Here is a 19,533-nt window from a genome sequence, read left to right as displayed (position 1 = left end):
TAGTTTTGGCTGCAGACGCGCAGGCTTAGCGGCCATAGCTCATGGGCCCAGCCGCTCCGCGGTATGTGGGATCTTCCCGGACCGGGGCACGAACCCATGTCCCCTGCATCGGCAGGTGGGCTCTCAACCACTGCGCCACCAGGGAAGCCCCACTGATCTTTTTATAGTCTACAAAGTTTTGCTTTTTCCAGAATGTCATGGAGTTGTAATCATACAGTATGTAGTCTTTTCAGATTGGCTTCACTTAGTTATATGCATTTAAGCATTTAAGTTTCCTCCATGTATTTTCATGCTTTTATAGCTCATTTTTTAGCAATGAATAATATTTCATCCTCTGGCTTTACCACACTTTATTTAGCCATTCACCTACTGAAGGACATCTTGGTTGTTTCCAAGTTTGGGGAATTATGAATAAACCTTCTATAAACATCCATGTGCAAGTTTTATTGCAAACATGTTTTCAACTCCTTTGGCTAAATATGAAGCAGTGGGATTGTTGGATCCAACTGTAAAAGTATGTTTAGTTTTGTGAGAAAACCGAAAACTGTCACTTGACAGTCTGACTCAGAGGAATATTCATTCACATTGTTTAATGACTGACACAAGTGCACAACCAAGGCCTCCTGCAATACCAGATGTTACTTTGTGGTGACTGAATTGTGGAGAGACCAAGAGAAGGACTGAGATGGCTTGGGGTAGTATCTATTATCACCTGGTATGAATATACTCACCTTGGTCTAACATAGTTAGACCCCAACTGTAAAAGTATGTTTAGTTTTGTGAGAAAACCGAAAACTGTCTTCCAATAAGGCTGCACCATTTTTCATTCCCAGAGCAGTGGATGAGAGTTGCTGTTTTTCCACATCCCCACCAGCATTTGGTGGTAGTGTTCCAGAATTTGACTATTCTAATGGGTATGTAGTGATATCTCATTGTTATTTTAATTTGTATTTTCTGATGACATATGATGCGGAGCATCTTTTCATATGCTTATTTGCCATCTGTATATCTACTTCAGTGAGATTCTGTTAAGGTCTTTGGCACATTATTAAACGGCGTTGTTTATTTTCTTACTGTTCAGTTTTGAGGGTTCTTTGTATATTTTGGGTAAGAATCCTTTACAGATGTATCTTCTTCATATATTTTCTCCCAGACTGAGGTTTGTCTTCTAATTCTCTTGATATTGAATTTCAGAGGAGTTTTTAATAAAGTCTGAACTATCCATTATTTCTTTCCTAGATTGTGCTTTGGTGTTGTATCTAAAAAGGCATCATCATACCCAAGGTAATTTAGGTTTTCTCCTGTCTTATCTTCTAGGAGTTTTATAGTTTTGTATTTGCATTTAGGTCAGTGATCCATTTTGAGTTAATACTTGTGAAGAGTGTAAGCTCTAAACCCAGATTCATTTTTCTGCATACAGATGTCCGGTTGTTCTATCACCATCTGTTGAAGAGATATCTTTCCTACATTGTACTGCCTTTGCTTTTTTGTCAAAGATCAGCTGAAAATATTTATGGAGGTCTATTTCTGGGCTCTCTATTCTGTTCCATTTATCTATTTGTCTTTTTTTTTTTTTTTTTTTTTTTGCCAATCCCACACTGTCTTGATTACTATAGCTTTATAGTAGCTTTTGAAGTTGGGTAATATCAGGCCCTCAACCTTCTTATTCTCCTTCAACACTGTGTTAGAAACCACCATATCAAAATTTTAAATGCGTAATAAAATGTCACGTCACAACTTTCATATATGTTCTCCATTATTATATTTTATAATAAGTGCTCTTCAACTGTTGACAAATTTGTTGCTCTCTTTTATATTTTTTCCTGTGTTTTTTTATTTTTTGCTTTTTCCCCACACATGAACATTTATTAAACATTTTGAGTATTATAAACAATTTGCTTCTTTTACTTAGCAATTTTTGGCATTTTTCTGTCAGTACTTCATTCTTTTTAACTGCTGCAGATGTTATATTTTATAGACATACTGGTTAGTTATTTCTTATTAATCAACATTTGGGCTGTTTCCAAGTTTGAAAAAAAAAGTTGCAACAAATACTCTTGGGTCCATTTCTTTGCTCAGGATTAATTTCTAGAAGTGGAAGTTCTGGGTCCAAACCCAGAATATTTTGAATTTTAATTGATATTGCTAACTTACACTCTAAAAAGTTGTACCACTTTATAAGGCAGAAAAAGCTATTTTTTTGGGGGGGGATACTTAATCTAAATCTTTGCTAATGTGATGGGTAAAATGTTTTAATTTTCATTTTTTAATTTTGTGAAGTTTAGTTTCTAACTTACTAATTTTGGTTTCTAGCAATATTCACTCTCAATTTATTACCTCTTTGAATTTTTAATTTTAGCCATCATGCTTGATATTAGATTATTCTTTTTTGTAAAGAGCAGCCAATTCTTGTTTTATCATTGTAACACCCCATGGGATCTCACTGAACATCAGAAACAAAGTTTTTTAAGGTCTCAGACCATCTCCTTTAACCACCGAAAAGGTAGTCTCGTACCTGCCTCTTTACTATCCCTGTGGAATACCCTGGAGTTTTCAACTTATTCACTCCCAGTCAAAGTGAACAGAATTTTTTCCAGAAGTGTGATATAAGGTAATTCACAGTCCCTCTTTTGATCTAACTTTAATAACTGAATGCTAGCTCTTCTGTTTATAATCCATTTCTGACCTGTGGATCCAACTGCCTAGCTCCTAGCTCTACAGGCTTTGGTTTCAACTCAGGCTACCAGGGGACTCTCCCACTTTGGGCTGTCTCGGTAGATATTCTATCCTAGGCAGGTTCTGGTAACCTATTCTTGACCCTTGATGGGCATTCAGGCAGTTACAGCAAGAAATGCTTCACAAATGGTATCTGACACAGTCTAGTTAAGATTGATGCGGAATAAAAGTACTTTGTTTAGAAATAATTATACACAGATCTAAAGTCAACAAAAGTCTCTACAAGAAAAAATACATAATTTTTTTGGGGGGGGAGGAGGAGGCTTGAAATAGATCACAAAACATTTTCAGATTAATTGTTCTTTTCATATACTTCAAATTTGTACTTAATGTCTTTCTCCTCCTGGACATCAGAAGGAACCCCTGGATATTCTGGGAGGAGTTTATATTTTTCCAAATCAATTTCTGGAAAAATGGTGTCACCTTCAAATTCCTGCATGATCCTTGTCACAAATAGACTAAGATGGCCTGGCTTGTTCCTGGCTTCCTTGTAAACAGAACTGCCTCCCACTATCCAAACCATGTCCACTTTATTTGTTAATTCTGGTTGCTCAGTAAGTTTTAAGGTATCATCCAGACTTTTGGCAAGAAAATGCACTCCCTGTGGAGGTTCCTTGAGTTCTCTACTGTGAACTATATTAATTCTGCTCTTTAAAGGTCGATTCTTCTCTGGAAAGGAGAACCAGGTCTTCCTACCCATAATCACCAAATTCTGTTTACCTTCTAGTGAAGAGGTTGTGGTCATTCTTTGGAAATACCTGTATTCATTCCTGAGCGGGGGCCAGGGCAGGTCGCCGTTCTTGCCAATGCCCATGTTCTGGGACACAGCGATGATGCAGTTTAGTGAACGAACCATGACAGCGGCAGAAAACAATTCCAAGCTAGCACATCACACCGACACGGGGATTACCCGCCAGCGTGGTGCAACATTTTTTTTCCCTAGTAATATTTTTGTACCCATCGTCTGCCAGTTCCTTTTTTATTTAGCTATTGAAAGGATTAAATTTTCCTAGACAAGGCTTTATGTGCCTAATTTCCTATTAAGTGTGTGTATGATGGGGGGAGGTAGAGATGTGTTTGTGTGTGTGTGTGTGTGTGTGTGTGTGTGTGTGTAAATGTCCAGAACTGCTTTCCAGGCATTATGATTCATATCTTCATTCATTTACCTTAAATTCTGATCCAAGCCTGAATCCCTGGGATGGCCATTTACCTAAGGTCTATTTTGTACATTAAGGGAGCTCTTGCATACCGTCATCCTTGGGAAATCAAAACCTACTGAACCAATATTAACTCAAACCTATTATAAATACTATTTACCAGACATATCCAGTGAACCTGACAATTTGCCTGCATCTGACAACACAGGACTCTAGTGGAAAGATCCTTAAGTCTAGGGTTACACGAAGGTAAATTTGGGTACACAGCACTTACACTGTAAGCACTGAGCCAAGAAATCCCTGAAATAATACAGAGCAAGAGACGAGATATTAATAAATGTCAGTTTCCTTCATTCTGTACACTGACATTGGTAGAAACAATGAAACATGAATGTTAAAAAAAAAAAAAGCCCGTAACTTTTAAGGAAGATGTGAGATCTCTTGAACTGAGTATTTGCTGGGCAAGATAATGGAAGAATACAAGTGAAGAGGTATTTAATTCCTACATTGGCCTTCAGAAGCTGGTATAAGCAGCCCATCATCGACAAAAAGAAAAGGAAGTGAGCATATTCCTGTTTATGGAAATACCCCTACCTTGGAAAGGCGATGAGTCATTAAAATCATCACTCCTGGCTAAGGATACTGCGGTGGCCAGAAGAGGCTAGTTCATGAGGACCAGGATGGGGAACTCCCTTATATGATGTTATGATTAAACCTGGACTGGTTAAGGCCAAAACTTGAATTCCTAGCAGGTTATAGTTCTAATGGATTACACTGTTCAGTTGAATTTTCAACAGCTAGAACTTATGTGAACTTCCAAGGGCTGCCTTAACTTCTTCCCCAATATACAGGCAAGGTGCTGGGAACCCTGAATTATCTTGCTGCAGAAGAGAGAACTGGATAACTTCTTACATCCAAACACTTGCTATTCTGGTGCTGGGGACCATAGTTCTGCTCCTCAGGTCCAGCCCCTCTTGCTTCTATTACCTAATTAGTGAAGCCACTCTTTCTGGACATGTCCTCTGCCTTTCTGATACATTCCTACTGCAATAGAGACTTATTCCCAGTGGGAACTCCAGACAGAGGGCATACCTAAATAAGAGGTTCTTCCCTCTCCTAATCTCACATGGCTTACTCATCTCATAATGACATATTTAAGGAAGTTGCAAGGCAATCTGATGGATACATTAATGAGCCAGAAATTTTAATTCTTCCAACTTCAAAAGTTACATCAGCAGAAAGCAAAGGTCCTGGGCCTTGTTTTCTGTTCTATGCAAGAAAACCCCTCCTGTGTTAAGATGCAGTATTATGCTCTCAGCACTACTAGAGCCTCCATTAAAGAAACGCCCATTGAAACAAAGTATATCCATTACAAAATTGTAGATAAAGACATGATTTATTCTGTGCCCTAATATCCCTTATAAAAGAAAATAGATTTTATCTCTCAGTCAATACAAGGACAGTTTTCTTCCATAGATTTACCTACGTGCTTTTTTTCTATCACACATTTAAAAGGATAGAGCCCAAGATAGTTCTTTTTTAGTCTAAGTTTCCAGGGAATCTAGAGTCATATTCAGTGCTCATCTACTTGTGGTAATTAAGTCAACTCAGGTACCAAGTATCACGGTACTGTTTTGCTAATCCTGGGTTTCTTGTTTGTTTTACTTTCCCTTCAATTTCAAAACACTAGTCTCTTTACTAAGGATCATGAAGAAACACTTTGAATGTTATGATATGATAGGACACTAACAAATCTATTGTTGTACTCCACAGACACTTTTAGTTCCAGCATCTTGCTTCTAAGAACCCTTAAGAAGGAGGGAGGAGGCATTTTCACTTTTTTTTTCTTGATTTTTGCCAGCCTGATATTCCATCTCTAATAAATAGCACTGGCCTTCAAACTGCCTAATTCTTCTTCTTTTCAATTGTGAAGTTAATATGTACTGTTAAAATCTGATTAAAGTGAAAAAGTCCACTTCCCCTCATTTCCCCAACCCTGCTCTCTATGGCTAATGACTGTTAGTAATTCCTTATATATAATCACAGAAATTACCTCCAAATTACTTTTTAATTGTAATTATTTTCAATAGGTCACTTCAAGACCATTTTCAATATAGCCAGAATTATAAAATCAAACAAATAATTGAGGATCACTACACTGTCAGTCAGCATTGACAGAAAAAAAGAACTAAACCAGCAATACAAGGCTCATCAATCTATCAATCTATGTATCTGCATAAAAGCTTCCAGTGTCTGATTAGCTTTATATAGAGATTTCAATTTGAATGATATAATGTATAAACTATTAAATTATAGAATTTTAGATCTGAGAGTAACTTTAGAACTAAATTGGCATTATTTCCTTGTTTTATAGATAAGGTAACTAAAGCTATGAGGACTAAATGAACTAGTTCAACAGGATGGATCCAAACCCCTTGACTCCCAACTCTATATGAGACAATGTGGAACTCTGTGAACTAGGATTTTAGCAACTAACTGTAGGTGCACAACAAATCAAAGTGAAACAATAAAACGGCCACTGTGTACTTCACTGGTAAGAAAATGCACAATAAATCAGTCCTAACTATGTCAATAATGTTTGACCACCTGTATTACTCTATGAATAACAAAATAGAATATAGTTGCTCCCAAAATGTTTACAAGCCAGGTGGGGAGGTAAGACATATAAGACATAAATATGTAAAGGAAAAAAAACAATACAAACAAAAATTAGTTCAAAATGACTCACAGACCATGCGTGCTACAGGAATGAGAGGCAGACACCTCATGTGCATAGTGACTGTGTCGTGAAGGATGTGCAACTTCAGCCAGGCTTACAGGATGAGTGAAAGAAAGAGGTTTCAAAAATAGTCCTAATAAACAAAGGTGCAGAAATTTTAAAATGTTTTGGTTTGCTCGGAACATGATGAGAAGTTGAGTTTGGCTGGAACACTGGATTTGTACGTGTGAAAACTGAGAGGAGTAAAATGACAGGTATGCTTTGGTGGGTGGAAGACTCTAAATGGAATATTTGAGAGCTTGGACTTTACTATGCAGTTAGCAGGGAGCCACCAAAATTTATTGAGGAGAGGGTAATATAAAAGTGATATTTTTCCCAGGTGACTCAGGGAAAGAGTATGCTAGAGAACTGAGGCTGAGGTAAGGGTTGATGTTAGGGCAGCCAGCGAGGAGATGATTCCCAATGGGAGACCTTGGGTACATACAGAAAACATCCCTCTTCTGATAAAAGTTGCCTCTGAATCTTTAATTTCTCTGTTTCACTATACGAGATAGAAGATCTCAAATGAGTAGATGATCTACAGGATGACTCTCAACAATGTCCACATCCATTTTTTACTTACATATTGTTATGGACTGAATTATATTACAAGGAGAATCCACACGTGAAGTCTTAAATTCCAGTACCTCAGAAAGTGATCTTATTTGGAAATAGGGTCATTACAAATGTAATTAGTTAAGATTAGGTTATACTGAGTAGGGTGTGCCCTAATCCAATATGACTGGTATCCTTATTAAAAGAGGAAATGTACACATCAATGACACATACACAGGGAAAATGCCATGTGAATCTGAAGACAGAGATCAAGGTGATGCTACTATAAGCTAACAATGCCAAAGATTGCCATCAAATCATCAAAAGGTAGATAAGAGGCATGGTGGAGATTCTCACTCACAGCCCTCAGAAGGAATCAACTCTACCAACACATTGATCTTAGACTTTCAGCCTCTAGAACTGTGAGACAATAAATTTATTTTGTTCTTAAACCACTAAGTTTGTGGTACTTTGTTACAGCAGTCCTAGAAAATTCATACATGTATCCACATTAGAAGAAAAGAGTCCAGATCTTGTAGCCTGGATTTTGATGTTCTCTTGAGGCATAAAAAAATGCTACTAACTGAATTTTCTAAGTTTAAGAATTGATAAATTTTCATAATGCTTCATTCCTGGATATATTCTAAAAAACCTAAGAATTATGAAAAAGAAGGAGTCTTCTTTAAAAATAAACCTTTGAGGTTCAACCACTACTTGGTTCTAAAGATTTCACATGCCAGTAACAGCTTTTTTCTATGAGGTCATAATGAGCATCTTAAATATGCCGGAGTTCAAGATTTTCATTCAATTTGGATCAGTTACTTCCCAGCCAAGGAGATTATTCTTACCCATTACTTCCAAGGTTGCACAGGAAATTGTCAAACGTGAAGAGGTGTTGAAAAATATAAGAATATTACTAAATAACTTGGCAATGATTTTCATTATTAGAGTGCTCCTGGTAAACCATTTCTACATTTTTCTCTTTTTAAAATTATTCTTACATTTAATTAGTCAAATTCAAAGGAAGAATACACAATTCCTCAGTTGGACGAGATGAACAAAAGAGTCCATCCTCCTGGAGAGAACAGTAATAACAACCACTGTGATTTTTCTGAAGGTGCTATTCTGTCCTAATTAGCAAGTAAGAACCATCATTTTATTTTCATTTCCTATGGTCTTTCCCACAAAGCACTTCCTACTTATATTTCTATTCTCATTAGGAAATCACTTATTAACACAAGTAGTTTTACTTCTCAATTGTCCTTGCAAATACTCATAACTTCTTATGAACATTTCACCTCTCAGAAAAAACAGTGTACTTTTGAGGTTTCGTTTTCAGAGTACACAATTTGAGGTTCATTTTGAGAGTATAAAATTTCAGATGATAACACTTTACCACGAGTTCTTTTTTTTCCCCTTCTCTATTAAGATCTGTGGTGAGAGAAATCTTCCTAAGCAGCTCTTTGATTCTGCTTTCCCCTGCTCAGAACTGCCTGCCCTATAAAGCATCAACCCTTTTCTAGGTACTCAAGGCCCTCTGCAGCCTGCACCTAGTCTTTCTCCAGCTTTTCTTCATCCATTAATCCTCTAAACAAAATCTATGCTTCTAGTTTTCTATTCAACTTATGGTTTGCTAAGCACTATACACTCCTGGGCTTTTGCTCCTCCTCTAGTTTACTACTGTTGGAGTACTTCCCATTCCTAAGTCCAAGTCCATGTCAAACCTTTCCTCATACCCTACCTGGTCTCCCTAAGCAGACATGATCTCTCCTTCTGCTTTTGCAGAGCTACTGGTTCACACAAATACACACTGGCTTGAGAACACTGTGTGTGTGAGTTTTCCAACACTTCCTTGAGGGCAAGGGATATTTCCTATATAGTTATTTCTCACTGTATCCACAACTATGAAAGTAATACAAATACACTGTTATAAAAGATCTTATGTGAGCCTAGAGATTCCAGAACTCTTTAACTTCCTGAGTCATTGGTTCTCAGATTCCCTGTAAGTAGTCTCATTTCTTTATCTGTGACCATGATCCCATCAATTCTTGACCCCAATAATCTTCATTTTTCCTATGTTAAGTCGAAAGCTTCTTATTCTTTATTATTTTCTTTTTGCCCTAACGTAGATTAAATAATGTTTTATTTTACAAAGAATCTGTTCCATAAATATATGCTCTTTGATATAATGAATAATTGAGTGTCCTTCTATCATATAAACATCTTGTAGAAAAACAAATAGCACACTAAAACAAACAAAACTTGATCTGACCTTGCTGTCAAATCTACTATCGTATTTAATTCTTTATAATTTATCAAATTATTTGATATGTAATCAGCACTAAAAGTTTTCATTTCCCCCTACTCAATCCTGCCTTAATTACCCTAGCCTCGACCCCTCTGTTTCCATAACCCAGTGACTCTTTCCATGTTATCTTTGTTCTTCACTTCTGCTACACTGCTGATCATCCTTATCCCTTATCTTAAGGACTCTGTCTCCACAGCTTAATTGACACTGAGTAATTAACTTCTCCTCTTAGCTTTTCAACAAGGCCTACATAGCACATGGATTATTTTACCTCTCAGAGCTGTGGTCTTCCTTTCTGGTCTCTTCTACTTTATATCTCTTCCTTGAACCCCATTCCTGCATTTCCAACTGACCGAACTTCCCTTGAAAGACCTGACTTTCCCATTAATTTTAACACACCTAATACTGAAAGGATTTCTTAGACTTACACCCTATTTATCCCTTCAGTAGACTTCAACTGAAAAGTCTGAGAAACATGAAAAATAAAATCATGGATAAAATATGAGTACAGTTTTTATTTGGGAATATTTCATGTATATCTTTGTATGTGTGGACATATACTTAGTGCCATATTATTTAGGAATTTCAATACCAATCAGCATCACTATATACATCATTCCCTGATGACAATAAATTAGCCTTAGATTATTAGCAAAAATTGGAACTGTAAAATCTGATTTAAAAGTGTGCTAGGGCTTCCCTGGTGGCGCAGTGGTTGAGAATCCGCCTGCCGATGCAGGGGACACGGGTTCGTGCCCCGGTCCGGGAGGATCCCACGTGCCGCGGAGCGGCTGGGCCCGTGAGCCACGGCCGCTGAGCCTGCGCGTGCGGAGCCTGTGCTCCGCAACGGGAGAGGCCACAGCAGTGAGAGGCTCGCGTACCGCAAAAAAAAAAAAAATAAATAAAAAAAAAATAAAAGTGTGCTAGTTGGCACAATCTTTTACTCTACTATAAAAATGTAAGGCCAAGAATATTAAGATGGTATACTTGATAAAAAAATAAATAGGCAAATGAAATACAATTTTATTAATGATATAAATGAGCATTTTCATAATTTGCGAACTTGCCTAATTAACACATTACTTGCATTTTCTGGAAATGTTTTATTTGTTTGCCCCAAAGCAAAATGCTATCATTTAAGTAATCCTGTACAAGCTCTGTTTGAATGTATTACAGCTCTTGTAGTTTAATTACACAAATAAAAGAATACAATGGCTTTTGAAGTGAAAATTAACTGTACTTCTGATATCATTTAATGTAATTAGAGTATGGTAATAAGGGGAGACCATTTAATTAGCACATATGCTCTCACATTGCCTCAACTCTATTGTATTTACTAGCCGAACTGTTTGATGCTATTATATAACTTCAGGTTGTATTCATAACTACGCAACATGCTAGACCAAAAAATATAACTAGTCTTTGTAATGTCCTTGATGGTCAAAGCTATGTCTTATAAATTTTAGTATCTCCAGCAATTAGCACATTGCCTTAGATACAATAGTAAGTGCTCAGTAATTTGTGTGCTGAATATTAATTTGAAAGGAAGTCCAGAAACTATTTTCATTTAAGTTTATACAAAGCAAAAAGATCAGTTTTCTGATTTTTTCTCCCATCAGAGAAAAATAACTTTTCAGAGAAAGTGTAGCATTCATCATTTACAGCCACTTTTGATTTTTATATTTATACAGTTCATTACTTTTTTCCAGAAGAAGGAAAATATTTCTAATCCATTGTGAAAACAGTTTTAGCACTTTTGAAACTTTAACAACATAAAACATATGTGCATTAATCATTGTGCTCTTTTCTCTTTTAGACAAAATGTGCAATGCAGAGGAAGTCAACCAATTTAAGACAACATGAGAGAGTAACAGCTCTGCTCCACTTCATTAATTTTGATAAATATTCAAGAAGTCTTAAATTCTTTAGCTTAAAAAAAAGACAACTCTCACATTTAAGTAAAATAATTTTTACCATTACTTTTCATTCACCATTCCCATGTAATATTTTATTTGTACATAAAACATGCTATCCTTAAATTTTATGGACTTATAAAATGTAGCAGTATATTAATAATTTGTTGATCCATTCCATTTATCTATATTCATAAAAATTTATGAATATGCTTTAGAGTCAATAATATTGAGTTTTTAATCCCAACTCTATTGTTTAACTGCTCTGTGACCTTCGACTAGGTACTTACACTCAGAGTCTGTTTTCTCATCTGTGAAATGAGACTACTCACCTACCTCACAGGTCTGTTGTTTAAGGGTTAAGACGAAAGATGCATAGTCTAGCATAGCTCCTGGCACACAACAAGCATTCAATCAATTTTGTTTCCTTCTCTCATGTTTAGGCTATAGAAGCTGATGCTAAGATCTAGAATTTGAAATTAAGACTGTATAGTAGGCATTTGGAGGATTCACACTCCTAGTAGCTCAAATGAAACAAAACCAGTGCATAAATATGGGAAGTCATATAATGAAATTAAAAAGAGAAAAACTGTCACATTTTTCTAGGGTGTACACAATGCTCCTGAGACTTAAAGGCTGGAGATCCTGGGACTGTGTTCAGCTCAATCTTTACATTAATGCCAGAGACATGCAAACAGTCAAGATTATCTGGTAATGACGGAACAGGTTGTTAGATCTTCAGGTTTTTGTCCTCAACCTCATACACTCTGCCTCCTACGTAAATCCTTAAACAGGAATAGAATTTATTTAGTTTGCAGATATATTTTGTAACAACATAATTTAAATATATTTAATATTATCAAGAACAAAATTACTGAGAGAAAATGATAATTAAGACCTTGCCCAATTTTCTTATTATTCAAATTAATCTCCAAAATCAGTTCCTCTCCCACCTTACAGTTTCGTTATAATTAAGAATGTAAAAAAAAAACTTAGAGAAAGAACTCTTGGCATACATCTTCCTTTGGATTTTTGAGTGACAAAGGCTTAAATATTTAAGAGGATGAGCTGAATGAAAAATAAATTGACAGTAGGATGAGTTTTGAGGAAGATTCAAGGACATGGATTAAATGGAGTCATTTTTCCTATTAAATTTTGAATTCAGATAAGAACCACTTCCCTTTTCTTCCTATTGAGTTCTAAGTATTTTGGTCTGTTACTGAGAAATTACTATTAAATATTTCTGTGTTTAAAAGTGTGGCTCAGAAAGAGTCCTTGGAAAAAAGGAAAACCCTTTGCTTAGTTGATTGTACAAAGCAAGTGAACCAGGTTTAAACAGCTTTTTAAAAAAGTATTAGAATATTATCATATAATTAATTGATTTTATTTCATGAAACACAGCCTTACTAGGTCACTTTTATTATGGAATATTCCTACATGCCTAAAGATTAACATAGATTTGAAAATAAAACAGTGGGTTTGATTCCAAAACTGAAAACTATTGTATAAAACAAATAAATAATATACTCTAACATAAAAAAAGTAAACTAAATTGTTAGAATGTACAGTTATGGTAAAGAATTATCTGTCATTTTATATATCTGACATTTTAAGATATCACAGAATTAAGGGATTCAGATGAAATTAAAGGAACCAGGATTTACAGTGAATCAAAATATTGTAGGTGGCTCTGGTTTGCCTTTTTAGACAACTGATAAAATTTTCTTAAAGTTAAAATTCTCTCTTTACAAATTTTAATTACTTACAATTAGGTATAACAGAAGTCATCACAGAATCATACCAAAATAGTGATGTCAAATTCACCATTTACTAGCCTGTAGGCATTTCTCAATATAAAGAATGCTTAGAAGGAAAACTGAATAATTTACTGATTATTTATCCATGAGTGACAAAAATTATAAAGGAAACAGGCTATTCTAAGCATAATTCCATAACTACTACAGATGAATTATTATCATATGTCGGATGCATCACTTTAGGTTGAAATAGACTTTTTTAATTAAAATGATTAAAATATCAAATTAAGCTCTAGTATTGTGAAAATGTACAAAATTATTACAATTCGTGGAATATTTCCAAACTTTTAAAGCATTTCAATGTGAAAGATGGACACTTTCTAAGGAACACAGATCAGTCTGTACTGTGCAGAATTCACAAAAGCCAAAGCACTTACAGATTGACATGTACCGTAAATCTTTCTTCCTGTGGTTTCAATAATTTAAAGTGCCAGGCATTGTGGTGAGTGATTAAAAATGTCAACTATTTCACTGTTCTCAATGATTCAAAGTTGTATGGTCACAGGGCATATAGGAGTAGATTAAATTTATTAATCTATTTATTCAAATAAAAATCACAGTAATTAGCTATGTTTTGGTTTTTTTCTGTGAAGTGTAGTCCTCCCTCTCAGGAATGCTGACTACTTTTTCTGCAGCACTAGAGGCTATAAGATAAAGTCATATATAAATTAAAGGTGGAAAGAATGTACCTATTGCAAGAAAGTAAGTGAAGCATCACTATCTTTTAAATGAACAACACATTTAGCAACTCTTCATACCTATAGGACTGCCAAAAATAAATCTTTGAATATTTATAAACTCTTCACAAAGCTCAGAACATCAGTTATGCAAAGTTAGACACGGATGACTTGAAGCGTACACAAACAGCTTTGCCTCATTTGGGGAAATCTTAACTGAGTGGTAATTTTGGAAATGGTGGTCAGTCAAGCAGAAATCACTTTGAAACATTCTATTGGTGGACTCCTAAACACAGCCTTGTAAATCCCTGGGTTCCTTGACCCTGCTGCAGACTGGTCATAGACTGGTAGGAAGCCCTCTTAGAGGTCATCTAGCTCAGGCTCCAGCCGATTCAGAAATATCTTTATCAAGGAGATGCTAAGCATGGTCTGAGCAGGAGGTATGAGGGGGATAGGAGGAGCTTACAATCTGGCTGCCCAAACCCTGCTCATCTTGGGAACCCTGTTCCCATAGGGCTATTACTGGAGTACTAAACTGCACCACATCAGGTATGGTAGAATTTAAAGAAACATTATTCACAAAGGAGGTACAGCAAGCACTAGCTTCAGATCTAAGAGAATCTTATCCCAGCAGATGAGGTTAAGAATACAACAACAATGCTCAGATTCAAGGAACATTCAGCTTAGAAAATCCAGTTTATAATGTATAAGCTCTACCAAGAGTGACTCATAGTAGCTGAGTTTTAGAATACTGAACAAGTTCTAGAATTGGGAGCAGGGTCTTGCAAATTGTATAATGATGCTAAGGAAGCAATTTTGTTAAGCCCTTCCAGTATGCCAGGATTAGTACTTAGTATGCTGAGAGCACTTTTACATACATTAACTTATTTCATCCTCTCATCCACCCTATGAGGTAGGTTCTATTAATACCTCCATTTTAAAGTTGAGGAAATGGATACTCAGAGACTCAAAGTATGTTGCAAGAGAAAGGAACTACAAAAATAACAGGAGAGAAAATGTAAAGAAAATTAAAGAAAAATCACTAAAGTGTGAGAACTTTTTATCTCTGTGGCCTTTTAGCCACCAGTTTTATGGTTTTCTTAAATTTCTAGTAGTGTTTGAGGTATACATTCTAAATTGTATCTACATTTAAAGAAACAAGCTTATTGCCACTGGAAAGAACACACTTAGAAACCCTAATTAAAACAATGGACAGACATTATTGCTTTCTTCAAATTTGAGCCAGCGGCTCAATCAAAAGGCAATCCAGACAGTTGTGGCTTTCACATAATGTGTTTGCCACTTCCATGACTTTTTGTTTTTCCCAAATCAAATATATATGTACATATATGTATATATATGTATTGTTTTAAATGAAACAACCGTTGTGTTTATCAAAAATGTGGTTATTAATCTCCTATCATTTCGTGAATTAATTGGTTATACTGACAAAAAACAATTGTCAGATACATAAACATTTTTTAAAACTTTTAAAAATTAATTAATTTATTTATTAATTTATTTATTTGGTTATGCTGGGTCTTAGGTGCAGCTGGCGGGCTCCTTAGTTGCGGCTCGCCAGCTCCTTAGTTGTGGCATGTGAACTCTTACTTGAGGCATGCACGCAGGATCTAGTTCCCCCACCAGGGATCGAACCTGGGCCCCCTGCATTGGGAGCGTGGAGTCTTACCACAGTGCCACCAGAGAAGTCCCTACATAAGCATTTTAAGACATGGTATCAATGGGGTTAAACTTCGTATTTTGAAAGATACTAAATTAACATATTTGAGAGATTAACATTTTCTGACTCGTAAACAATATGCTGAGTCTTTACAAATATGATCATGCATATCAATATATGTCCTTTGAAAAATTAAATTGTTTGCAGAAGGTGACATTGCAGAGGATATCCTAGGAAATTAACAGAAATGAAAAAGCCTACATATATATTTACAGTGTACATCTTCTGAAAGGATGTAATTTTGTGTTGTCTGTTGTACTTAGACAATGGTATTCATAGGAGTTGTATAATAATAATATGTAGAATGGGTTATTTGGGAATGCTTTTAATTCAGGAACAGAAATACATAGAGTATCTAGGAATTTAAAATGTTACATGCATTATGGAGTCAGTTAGAACTTAAAACAATCATTAGATTCAAATGATTTTCTGTTGAGTTTTCATCCCGGAATTGCTAATGAATAACCTGCTGTGTTACAAATCTTTCAGCCCCACAATAATCTACATCAGCAATTACAACTAATAAGAAGAGTGGAAGAGCATCTATCTTTAGTAAGTCATTACCAATACAGGGTTTACTCTGTACAATTTAAACATTAAGGAAGAAAAACAGAAAGTATTTTGAAATGAAAAGCAAACAAAACACCCAAATCATTTCTTATTCACATCCTCAATTAATTTTAAGAAAAGGCAATTTGATCTAAGAAACTTCTCAACTTCCAAAACCTCTACAATGTATTCATCCTTTAAAAAAAGAAAATAAAAGCAACCACTATTTAAGATTAAGTGATACTAGCTTAATGACTTTCTGAAGTATAGAAAAACCTGACTAAAAAACTGGCATTGACAGAAAAAAAAAAGATAAACAGTCAGGGAAGACCTTTATTTCTACAATGAAAGAAACAGACAATAAGCCACTGTGTTTTAAGAAAATCATGTTATAACCCATAGCATGACTCACATGGACTAGATACACAGCACATCCCTGTGGATTTTGCCATGGGGTCTTACTCTATTAAAGATATTACTCTTTAAATCAATGAGTAATACTTGTTCCCTAGGTCCAAAATTAAGCAGAGTCTAACAAATTCCAATTTTGCCTGTCAGCCAAAACAGAAATTCTCACATTTAAACGTGCAATTCTGTCTATAACCCTCAAGTTTAAATCTAGAGATGATTACAATGGGTATCAGAAATAATGCCCGAGGTCATTTCACTTATTTTATAGATTCTTTCAATATTGGAAAACTGACACGCTTCTATAACTAGTCAAACAGTACAGAATAGCCAGAAGCTGTGATTTTTTCAGACTATAAAGAATAACCGAAAGGACTCGAAAGTCAAAGCACAACTAAAGAGAGAATCAGAGCACCAACACTGTATCTCATCAGGCTTGTTGACAATGCATCCTAGGAGACATGACTTTATCTTCAAAGTGACATGATGCACATTTTGCTCACTGAACCAGGCATCTTATGCAGGACACACAGCAGAGTTAGCTTCCAGCTCAGAAATAGCATTTAAATCCTGGATGTGATTATGCTGACCCTCAAAAAGTGTTTTGCCTATTAAGAAAACTATTTTATCAGAAAATAAAAATAAGCAAATAAAAATAAGTGCCATCAATTTAATGTTCGTTCTCTCCTAAGACTGCCCTTGCATTATTTTTAAATTTAGATTTGAAAAATAAACTCAAGCAAGCACTCAGCTTTTTACTTAATTGTTAGCAAAGTTAAATACATAAACTAAGAGAAATTGGAAAGAACCTATGGAAGTCATTGTCATGTGTTTCTGTCTCTGTTCAAAATGGGCATATATCATCTATTTTCACCCAAAACAATCTTTAGGAAATGCGATCCCATCACTTCCCACATGCATAAAATGAGACCTAAATACATATCCCCACCATTGCATTTACTAGCTTAGAAATACTGGATAGACTATCTAACCTCTCTGAATATTTTTTAAGCTGTAAAAATAAATATATTGACACCTTCCTTGTTTTTCACATATTTTTATATGACTACATCTAATTATGTTTTGGAAAATACTTGCAAACCATAAAAATTATGCAAGTAGAGGTATTAAGCTAGATCTCTTATTTAAATACTTACTTATCTATTTCAAATTGAGTCTGTTCTATGTTGTTCAAGATCTTGATACGATGATGATAGGTCAGATTTGAAAATATGTTGTGTTTAAAATTAATGGATGCCTATTTTTAAAAAAGGCAATCTTAATCTGAGCCAGTGAGACCCCACATGAAAAAACTTTGTTTACAAAAACACCTTTCTGCTACTGCTATTTTGACTTTTTCTTCGTCTCTTCCCACCTAAAACTCCCCCCCCACACACAAACACACATACACACACACACACACACACACACACACACACACACACATAGAAGTGTGGAAAACCAAGCACATTGTGTATTTGATTAAAAAAGGCATTATCGGGCTTCCCTGGTGGCGCAGTGGTTGAGAATCTGCCTGCCAATGCAGGGGACACGGGTTCGAGCCCTGGCCTGGGAGGATTCCCACATGCCGCGGAGCAACTAGGCCCGTGAGCCATTTCTTCGTCTCTTCCCACCTAAAACTCCCCCCCACACACACAAACACACACACACACACACACACACATAGAAGTGTGGAAAACCAAGCACATTGTGTATTTGATTAAAAAAGGCATTATCGGGCTTCCCTGGTGGCGCAGTGGTTGAGAATCTGCCTGCCAATGCAGGGGACACGGGTTCGAGCCCTGGCCTGGGAGGATTCCCACATGCCGCGGAGCAACTAGGCCCGTGAGCCACAACTACTGAGCCTGCGCGTCTGGAGCCTGTGCTCCGCAACAAGAGAGGCTGCGACAGTGAGAGGCCCGTGCACCGCGATGAAGAGTGGCCCCCACTTGCCACAACTAGAGAAAGCCCTCGCACAGAAACGAAGACCCAACACAGCAAAAAAATAAATAAATTAATAAACTCCTACCGCCAACATCTTCTTTAAAAAATAAACAAACAAACAACAAAAAAAAAACACATACCTACAGTTACCGAGGGTTATCCTAGTAATGACTGACTCTGTCCTTGAAGGTCAAACACTACCTGAAGCTGCAGGTTAAAAAACATTAAAAAAAAAAAAAAAAGGAATTATCTAATGTTTATTAATGAGGTATATTCAATACATGAAGACGTCTGTAGATAAAAGCTTATAAAGTATTGAATCAAAGTCTTACTAGAACAAACAGAAGAGGAAAAAGGAACCCAGTTACAGCAAGTGACATGGTCTAGGAAACATCTTTGTCCCGGGTAGCCTGAGGATCTCCTCACTACCCCAGAGATATCAGGAAAATGGGGGAGGCTCTGGTAAGGGAATCCCACCACATGTTCCCTTCCACTGAGAGATACTTGGAGGTCCAACCTGGGGAAACCCCTTTTACTTCCTCAGGCAGCAGTGGCACGAAACAGTGAGAACTCCAATGGCACAAGACAAACCAAGCAGTTGATAGTAACACTGTAAAGACTCTGAAAAACTGCCATTGGAACTGCAGTGGACAAAAGTAGGTCACAACACATGTGCAAGACCTAAAAAGGGTAACTTCCAGCTAAAATGAAAGACTGAAAGAAGAGCCAGAGATTACTAACATAATACACAAAGTGTCCAGGATACAACTGGAAATCATTCTCATAACAAGAGCCAAGAAAATCACAACTTGAATGAGAAACAGTAATCAACTGATGTCAACATTGAGATGAATCAGTTGTTCAAATTATCTGATGAGAATTTTAAAGCAGAGTCATAAAAATGCTTACAGAATCAATTACAAATTCTCTTGATATAAATAAAAATATG

At 36.0% G+C, this 19,533-nt stretch overlaps 2 protein-coding genes across 2 annotated transcripts in view; both read right to left on the bottom strand.

Moving 5' to 3' along the window:
- MAGI2 (membrane associated guanylate kinase, WW and PDZ domain containing 2) overlaps positions 1-19,533 on the bottom strand; it is a 1,419,801-nt gene that overhangs the window by 1,283,569 nt on the left and 116,699 nt on the right. The window lies entirely within an intron of this gene.
- On the bottom strand, positions 824-5,105 carry LOC102996745 (dihydrofolate reductase-like). The gene has a single exon (XM_007109725.4). The coding sequence runs from the start codon at positions 3,590-3,592 to the stop codon at positions 3,029-3,031; it is 564 nt and encodes a 187-aa protein (XP_007109787.1). The 5' UTR covers positions 3,593-5,105; the 3' UTR covers positions 824-3,028.

This window comes from Physeter macrocephalus, chromosome 5 (genome assembly GCF_002837175.3).
Source record: "Physeter macrocephalus isolate SW-GA chromosome 5, ASM283717v5, whole genome shotgun sequence".
Classification (NCBI taxonomy): Eukaryota; Metazoa; Chordata; class Mammalia; order Artiodactyla; family Physeteridae; genus Physeter; species Physeter macrocephalus.
This window is presented reverse-complemented; position numbering and strand designations above follow the sequence as displayed.